At 45.8% G+C, this 9520-nt stretch overlaps 1 protein-coding gene across 1 annotated transcript; it reads left to right on the forward strand.

The window, feature by feature from the left end:
- The first annotated feature begins 128 nt into the window (after nucleotides 1–128).
- Nucleotides 129–5726, forward strand: CHCHD7 (coiled-coil-helix-coiled-coil-helix domain containing 7). The gene is made up of 4 exons (XM_068526001.1): nucleotides 129–229; nucleotides 3094–3163; nucleotides 4743–4841; nucleotides 5588–5726. Exons 2-4 carry the CDS (start codon nucleotides 3110–3112, stop codon nucleotides 5690–5692), a joined length of 258 nt encoding a protein of 85 aa, XP_068382102.1. The 5' UTR covers nucleotides 129–229; nucleotides 3094–3109; the 3' UTR covers nucleotides 5693–5726.
- Nucleotides 5727–9520: the final 3794 nt, after the last annotated feature.

The raw sequence follows: 9520 nt of genomic DNA on the forward strand, positions 1-9520 counted from the left end.
CCTCGGCCCTCCTCCCGCCGGCCGGGGGCGGGGCGAGGCCCGCCCGCCCCCGCCGCGCCAGGCCCCGCTCGGCTGTCAGTCAGGCGGCGGCGCTCCCCGATTGGGCCGGCGGCCGCCGGGGAGCGGGGGCAGCACGTTGGGATGCGCGCTACTTAAGGTCCCGCTGCGTGAGCCATTGACGTGTTTGGAGCTGGAGACGGCCTGGGCGCTGGTGAAGCGGCCGCCCGAGGTGAGTAGTTCCCCGCCCTTCCCTCTGCGGCGGCTGCCGGGCTGCGGGGAGAGACCGGCGCGCCTGGGCCGCCGCGGGGCCCGCATCCGCTTTTCCGGCGTGACGCCGCTTCCACCAGGCCTCGCCTGGGCGCGGGCCCCTTCCCGTCACATCCTCCCCGCAACACGGGTCTCCTCGGGCCGGGGACGAGGAAGTTGCCCCCTGACTGGGCACCCCCGGCCCTTCCTTCACCCTTCTTCCCAGCCTTTGGAGCGTAACTGCCTAGCCCTGCCCCCAGTTCCCTGCGTTTTTCTCTCCCCCTGCCCTCCTGGGCGCCGTCGAAGGTGAAGGTCGGAGCAAGGTGGGTTCACCTGCGCCCGCCGTCGGGGGGCCGGGCAGCTCGCTGGAGGCAGCGGGGCCTGGGGCTCGCCTGGCTCCAGGCTCTCCGCTCGCCTTCCCCGCCCCCTCCGCAGGGCCACCGCGACTTCCTGACCCTGCCTGCCTGCACCCAGCCGTGGGTTAAAGACTTGAGGGCCTCGCAGGACGTGTTTCAGCTTCCCGACGGTTGTCCTGCGGTTTGGGAGGGCCGCAGCCCCTGCCAGGGCAAGGACCAGCATGGGAGGGGTGGGTTGCACGGGTCAGCAGCGTCCGCGTCCCCCTTCCCTTGCGGAGCTGCTCGGAGTGGGGACCTGAACCACTCACTGGGTGGGAAATCAAGAAATACTTTTTAAAGCAGTTTGCCCTTTGGAAAAGGTTTTAGAGCTATTCCTCAAACGTGCTGTGCTTTTGCGGCCCCTCTCTCAAATCGTTGGTTTCTTTCTGACTGTCCCCTGCGAGTAGAGCTTCGTCACGTTTGTTTGGTACCTTCAGAAACTAAGTAGATAAGGCCTCGCTGGCGGAACACTCGATCTCGACTTCAGCCCCGCTCCTCACTGTAAACTGACATTTCCTCTTCATTTCCAGTTGATACATGAGGATTCATGCAAAGAAGGTGACAGTCGGAAATCCAAACTTAGATTGACTTGTATTTAGAATCCGGAAGGGAAAGGAAATGAAAGGTGGATAAACTCCTACAGCAGACCTGATTCGGTATATGTGATGTTACCCGGTGTTACTTGTAAAGAATTCCTGACCCATGACAATGATAAAATGCGAAGCAGAACATTTTCACAGAAGGCAGGCAACCTGAGTTCTGTCTGCGTCTGATTGTTGTTGAGATTATATCCAAGGCATATGAACAGCTAAGCAGAGTTCTCTGCTCTCACAGCATAGGACAGATGCAGAAAGGAAGACTGTGAATTTACTTAGTGCCCTCACCTCTCATAAGAAGAAGTGAAGCCTGCAAAGGAATTGTATTCAGGAGAGGAAGAAGCTTCTACATATAGTTGAACAGCATCTTGAATTTCCTTTTTGCCAAGATGTTTCTGCTAGCTAGGTATACTCATGTATTGGTCAGTGAAGATCATAAAATAGAAGGATTATTTAGTGGGTACTGAAAAGACCCCCGAATGATTAGGCTTTTTTCCATCCTTCTTTGCAAAGGTTACCTCCTTCAGCCTGGACATCCTGGTCTTTCTCTTAATAGAGAAACAGTACTAGTTGACTCAAGATTCAGAATACCTTCACTTTTCAGGAGCTTGTGGGGTTTGATTGTTTTTCCTGAATGTACTTTATTTATTTTAACATGACTGATATTTTTTGATGGTCCCATCTTGGGCAAGGAAAGTAGAAACCACTTTGTACAAAAATTCTGAGCTCTTGTCTGGTTATACTGATGCAGTTTTTATTCAGTGGTGTTTTTGGTAAGTCATACTGCATTATTTGCTGGCTTCTCCTTTGATCTTTACGTAAAAGACAGTTAAGCTAGAACACCGTTCAGGAGTAAGTTCCTTAAACTTAGTGCAGAGCGTTTAAAAATATTTGTGGGTGGCTTCATCGATAGTATGCCAATACGCTGAAATAAACAAAAAATTACTTTTTAGTAATTAACAGTTAGTTGATAATTTATTTGTTTAGTTTTCTCTTTTAGTTCATTTCTATGGCATGTCTTTGAAGATAATAGTATACCAATTTCAATTAACTTCATTATAGAGAGTAGTTGTCCTGGGATAGAGTCGACATACTTGTTATAAGAGTATATGAGTTGACTTGGAATCACTAATTGGCTCTTAGAGAGCTGTGATCGTCTTTAATGGATACAGGCTTCTTCAGAGCTGTACCTGTATACGGCTTTAGTTGGAAGATGAATGCTCCACAGTAGCGTTCCCTGACTTCCTTCAACCCTGGCAAGTACCAGTTAAATAGAAGATGCCCCTGGACGTTAAGTTTCAGATTTATTTTTTTAACTTTTCAGAATGTCAACTAAGTAATAACTTTGTTTTGTTTTTGTTCTTGGTATATTGGCCACCCCAGGGCCGGCCATGGAGTAGACATTCACGTACTTTAGTTAACAAATGTTTTTGCTAAAGTTGGGTTGTACTAAATTATTCCACCCTTATTTTGTGTGCTAATCCATGTATAATAAGGAAGTAATAGAGTGCATGCGGTATTCTTAGCTTTCGTTAATACATTTAATTGCTTAACCTTTAGAAATAGGAGTAAACTAAAACCAAAGTTTAGCTGAACTATCTTTCTTTCTGGACATTGTAATCAAATTTCAGTAGATGCACTTCAGTAATTTAAATAAGGCCTTTGTCCTGAGGCACACGTAAGTGCAAAGGAGAATCACATCCAAGTCTTTACTCTGAAAATACAGAGGTTATATGAGTTCCTCACTGGATAATCATTATGCCAAAATTAACTTTTCAAGTACTTGTGGAGCTGATGAGATTTACTGGCTTATATTGTCATCCGCTGTGTAACTCTTCCCCAACATCTGCCTGCAGGAAGAAGACAGTTAGGATGTCCGTGGTAACTGGAAGGCTGAGAGATCCTGACATAAATCCTTGCTTGTTGGTAAGCCAGTTCGTTTTTAATTGTCGCGAGTATTAAGTTGGAAAAACAGGCTTCTTCTGATTTTGTGGGTGTCAGTTTTCTGCAGTTCTTAAATAAAGTTATTTCTGTACAAGAAATATTCCTGGCCTGTGTATCCTTATTTCAGTAGAGCATTTTTAGATATTCATAATCTAGCTAACAAGGATTCATCTCTTTTAAGTTTCCCTAATTTGTATAACATCACTGTTAATGCTAGACAAGCATGTGTAACACTGAGGAAATTCTTGAGTCCAAACACGCAAAGATGGAAAGTAGGTATTTTTAAACGGTCACTGAAATTTATGTTTTGATAGCAGTGATTTCATCATGTCCCTGAGACAGCCTGGCTGAGGATATGGGCTGATAACTGAATTAGGCTATTTAAAGCCTGAAGGTTTTCACAAAGGTATCATGTAAACAGAACATTTTGTTGTAATGGTAAGGTTTTATTGGCATTTATTTGGTAAGATTAGCGGTTCTTACTTGTGGCATTGTCACCCTTGAATAATGCAGTCATCGGACTGGTGCTATGAAAATTATATTCCCGATCCTATATGCATTTTCCACATATACACATTCATTAAATATTCGGCTTAGAAAATTAGCTTTGCTATACATATGAAATCTGTTTAACAGCTTTAGCTAGACCATGTTTCTTAGATCTGTGAAGCAAGTTACCTTCCCCTTTATTTAAAGCTTTCCTTTAGCTGGAGTCTCAGAATCATGCCTTTCACTTTGAAGTTTGTTCTCCAATCTACTTCCAGTTCAGACAGCTGAAATTTAACTCCCAAATGGCAGCTACCCTCCTTTGAACTCTTAGCCCTGTGTTGCTTGCTCATTGTGGTTTTGAAGTGATATTAATGATACCTATTAAAATTGCTCCCACACTAGTGTATTTACTTGCGTAATGGAGCAAAGGATAGCCGAACATGCGTTGAGATGACTGTCGTTAATTTAAGTTACCTCGATGCAGACCGGTCATTAGCAACTTACTTAGGTTCTGGAAACCACCTCAGCTCAAACATTCAAGTCCAAGCGAGAACTTGGAGGGGCGGAGAGCTGCCCTCCGAGTCGGGAGACTGGGTTTTGCTTCCGTGTACAGCAGTGATGCCCTCCCCGCTCCACCCCGCCTCGCGTGGCTTGTGGGATCTGTGTTTCGAGACCAGGGATTGAACCCGGCAGCGAAAGCGCCGATTCCTAACCACTGGGCCGCCAGGGAACTCCTTGCATCGTGATCTTGAGCACGTTGCACCTTGCCTCGGCCTCTTCATTGAACGGTTACTGGGTTAAGTGATCTCGGTCAGTGCTTCGACTCGAATTCCTGTGATCAGATATTCAGAGAACTGACGCAACTGTGAAAAGGAAGATGTCTGCTTTGAGCAGAACGAATGCTGGGATAGTTGGAAAGATATTTCTGTTCCTGTTCATTATCTGTTCGTTCAAATGAACGAAAAGGAACTATTTCACATGACCTGCTCTGGGGGGGGAAGCAGCTTCAGAAGTTTGTTTGTTTTTAGATGCCATTCCACCTCTTAAATGATACCTACCTTCTGTATTTAAGGAATCTGATGCTTCTACCAGATGTATGGATGAGAATAACTATGAGAGGGGAAGGTGTTCCACTCACTTCCTGAAGTACAAAAACTGCCGGAAGTTCTGGGTAAGCCTGGTTTGGTTACCTTTATGTTAAAACTCATCTGTTCGCCTTGAAACTGAAGCCTGAAGTTTGTCAGTACCCGCAGTCCTTCCTTAGTGACGGCTGTCGGAAACTTACCTTTTCGGCTTGATCCTCCGTGTGCCCTGAAGGATCCTTGGGCGCTCTCGGTAGCTGCCTCACCCTCCTCCCACGTGTAAGGACGCAGGTCTCATAGAGGTGGGTCTTCCTACGTGCATAAGCGTCTGCGGCCCTAAAGTGATAACCTTGTTATAAGTGGAGTTTTCTGGAGGTGAGCGGAACGGGTGGCTCGTCCTGTCACAGAGCGCATCAGGCTTGCTTTCCTCTTCCTCCTCTCCCGCCATCACCCGTGGTCCCATTTTTGGCGGACGTTGCCGTAGAATTTCTGTTTCTCTGAGCGCTGGTTGCAGCTGCTTCCCGTCCCTCTGCTAGATCACCTGTTGGTTTCATTCGGCGGTTATTCCGTAGCTCCTCTCGATGGGCCTGAAGTTACAAAGTGTGTCCCCACCCCAGTTCCAGTTAACATATTCCTGTGCGAATAATCACTTCTGTTTAATTGACAATCGTCTGAAAACAGTATCTGGAGTCCTAGAATTCATTCTTTGTTTTTTTTTTTTAAACTCGGTTTTTTATGTTTCCTTTTTGAAGACCACAATAGCAGGTTACTGGCAATTGATTAGCATTTAGTACTTGACTGATTTTGGTTTCTTCTTTTTTGTACATGCACACAGAATGCTATCATGATCCAGAGAAGACGGAATGGAGTGAAGCCGTCTATGCCTACAGCAGCAGAGAGAGACATAATCTTGGGAGCAATGGGCAAGATGCCCTATTGAGTGTTTGCATTAAAGTGGTTTATTTAACTCAGAAGTAGATGAATATGTTTAATAAGTGGTTACGGTAACTTCTTAAGACCTTCCAGGCCTTACCCAGACAGATCTCAGATTCCACCAGGGGAAGCCCTGCGTCCTCTGTGTTTGCTCTCAGTGCCATAACGAGAGCAGGCCACTCTGGCTGTGCCGTGTCACCAAGTTTACAAGACTTCCTGAAGGCAAGGGAGCGTCAGGAAAGACTCCATGAAGAGTTGAGCTTTTCCGCTGGGTTTCGAAACAGAAGTAAGTCGTGAACGAGGAAGGACTTAATGGGGGTGAAAGGGGAGCAGTGCTTCCAAGGAAGAGAAGTGATGTGAGTGACAACATGATGGAGGGAAAGCTGGAGCCACATCTGGAGCGCAGTGTGTAGACAGTCCCCCTGGAGGGTGAGGTGGGGGACTGAGTGGCGAGGAGAAGACGGGAAGGTAAGTCCAGGGTGGGTGCGTGGCGGGCGTCTAATCCCAGTGTGCTAGTAAGATCCCTGCCCTGACTTCACTCACGTACCTCGGTTTAAAAAGGTTAGGGGAGCAGGGGAAAGGCAAGGTTGGCTTAAGTGGCATGAGAAAGAACTGGCTTTCTTCATTTTCTTTCTTTAAGGAAAGGCTTAGTCAAAGGATTCTGTAGCTCAAATCTATGAATACTGGACAACCTTGTGAAGGCGTAGTATCCTTGAACCACAACAATGGAAAGAAAAGGTGATACTTTCAAAAGTAGGATTTCTACTTGCAGGATGAGGTGGACAAAGGAGGGTTTGGGGTTCATCAGGTGATTGCAACACAGGATGAGGCTGGAGCTCAGCTTCATTTTATGATATAAAAGCAGGAACATTCAGTATAGTGACCGGGGTGGATTGTGTAGCAGCTCTCAAACTCACCGCCTTTTAAAATCCAGTTTGTTTCATTTACAGAATTGTAAAAGATATATTATTTGATAAAATGTAATGTACATATGAAGTCAGTGAAAATGAATATCTTGTGTCCCTTTTTTTCATCTGGTCCTGGAGCGAGAGTATTATATTAACGGATGCTGACAACGGACTATCCATCTCGTTGGTCTGAATCCAAAACCCGGGTCAGATGTTTTTAAACCATATGATCTTGATTTTCAGATGCGATTCTATTTGAATAAAAGATAGATTCTTTCAGAAATTCTTTGATTTGTACTGATTGCTCTACAATGATGGATTAAAATAGGAGCTGACAAGAAACTAATACGTACTGTGTAAGAAGCATTTCAGTACTTTGAAGCTTGTTCAAGGGTTTGGAATTTTAATGTCACCCTTTTAAAAGGTGCATACCAACAGCAGCATTCATCCGGTAGCTATTTGTCCTGGCCTAGCTCTTTTTTTTTTTTTTTTAATAGCAGGTTCATTGAGATGCAGTTTGTAAACCCTATAAGCCATCTATTTAAAGTGTACAATGCGATGGTTTTTAGTGTACTGACGAAGTTGAGCAGCTGTCCGCACAATGGACTTTAGGAGGCATCACCCCAGAAAGAAAGCCTGTGCCTGTTAGCACACACTGTTCCTTTCCTCCTAACACCACCCTTCCTCCACTTCCCCAACACTTAGGCAACTACCAGTGTACCTTCTGTCTCTAGCATTGCCTATTCTGGACATTTCCAGAAATGGAATCATACAACATGTGGTCTTTGGTGGCTGGCTTCTTTCACTTAACCTCATGTTTTCAAGGTTCATTCCTGTTGCGTGTATCAGTACTTCATTCCCTTTCACTGCTGAGTAACCTTCGATTGTATGGATGTACCACGTTTTATTTATACACTCATCAGTTGATTGGTATTTGGGTTGTTTGCACTATTGGCTATTTTATGAGTCATGTTGCTTCTTGAACTTCTGTGTACGAGGTTTTGCGTGGACATTAATTTCTTTCTGGATGTATACCTAGCAGTTGAATTGCTGGGTCATGTGGTAACGGTGTTTAGCTTTTTGAGGAACCAGCAAACTGTTCTCCAAAGTGGCAGCACCACTTTGCAATGTATCAGAGTTCCAGTTTCTCCACATCCTCATTAACCCTTATTATCTGCCTTTGATTGCAGCCATTCTAGTGGGCGTGAGCAGGTATGTCACTGTGGTTTTGCTTTGCATTTCCCTGATGCCTAATGATGCCAAGCATCTTCACGTGCGTATCGGCCACTTGTATATCTTCTTTGGAGAAATGTGCTTTCGGGTCCTTTGCTCATTTTTAAATTAGGTTGTGTATCTTTATTACTGAGTTGTCAGAGTCCTTTACATACTAGATACAAGTCCCTTATAAGACACATGGTTTGTGAATTTTATCTCCCATTCTGTGTGGGTTGTATTTTCACCTCGTGGTGTCCTTTGAAACACAAAAGCTTTTAATTTTGATGAAGTCCGACTCATTTTTTATTGTAGCTTTCAGTGACATATCTAAGAAAAGGTCCAAAGGTTTACATCTGTGGTTTTTCTAAGAGTTTTATGGTTTTAGCTTTTGATCCATTTTGAGTTAATTTTTGAATGTGGTGTGAGGTAGGGGTCCAGCTTCGTTCTGTTGCACACGTGGCTGTCCTGCCTGTCGTCCCTGCCTCTTCTGTTGAGAAGCCTGTGGTTTCTCCTGAGTTGTCTTGGCACCTTTGTGGCACAGCAGCTGATTGTACTTGTGAACGTGTTTCTGGACCTCAGTTCTGTCCCCCTGATCCCTGTGTTGATCCTAACGCCGGTAGCGCACCGTCCTGATGACTGTGGTTCTGCGGTGATGGTGCAGCTCCTCGATGATTGGCATCTATAGGTGTGTCTTCTATGAAGTACGTTGGAAGACAGACTAACTGGGGATTTCTGATCAGCAAACTCTTAACATATGTAAGCATAATGTGGCTCTACCCAGGCAACACTGTTGAGTTCTAACTTTGTCTTCAGTAGTTTCCTAATTTCTTGCTTACACCTTTGCACACACCCTGCTGACTTCAGGACACTATTCTTGTAAGCTGGTTGTTAGAGATCTTGTTGCACCACTTGAAGGGACAGAGTCCCAGGGGTTTCCCTCGTCATCACTGTTAAATGTGCCCCTCTTTTATTTCTCTTTCTAAGATTCTACTTTGGGAGAGGTGAAGCTAATAAATTAATTGTGTCAGGACGTGAGTAGGTGCCTTGAGAAATTTGGGAGTCAGGCAGGCCTTTGGAAGCAACTATCGACTAACAAGATGCATAGAAGGTATTCTACTGTGTTCCCGTGCGTCTCACGCTGGTAGGAAGCGTCTCATTGCAGGTTCCATGTGTGTGTGGTATGCAAAAACGGTCCTTTTGAGAATCACTGTATCTATCTGAAAGCTCCTGGAGGATGCAGCAATGTCATTTGTGGTTCTGCCCATAACGCCTGGCAAGTGTCTAGTACGTAATAAAGGATCAACAGCTGTGTATGTGTTTGGGGAGGGAAGGCTTTTAAAATTGAACACATTGAAAAACTTGCAGGTTCAGGGCTTCCCTGGGGGAGCAGTGGTTAGGAGTCCTCCTGCCAATGCAGGGGACACAGGTTCGAGCCCTGGTCCGGGAAGATCCCACATGCCGCGGAGCAGCTAAGCCCGTGTGCCACGGCTACTGAGCCTGTGCTCTAGAGCCCGCGAGCCACAGCTACTGAGCCCACGTGCCACAACTACTGAGCCTGCGTGCCACAACTACTGAGCCTGTGCTCTAGAGCCGGCGAACCACAACTGCTGAGCCCGCATGCCACAACTACTGAGCCCGCACACCTAGAGCCCGTTCTCTGCAACAAGAGAAGCCGCTGCAATGAGAAGCCTGCGCACCGCAACCATGAGTAG

Source organism: Eschrichtius robustus, chromosome 17 (assembly GCF_028021215.1).
Source record: "Eschrichtius robustus isolate mEscRob2 chromosome 17, mEscRob2.pri, whole genome shotgun sequence".
In the NCBI taxonomy this organism is placed as follows: domain Eukaryota; kingdom Metazoa; phylum Chordata; class Mammalia; order Artiodactyla; family Eschrichtiidae; genus Eschrichtius; species Eschrichtius robustus.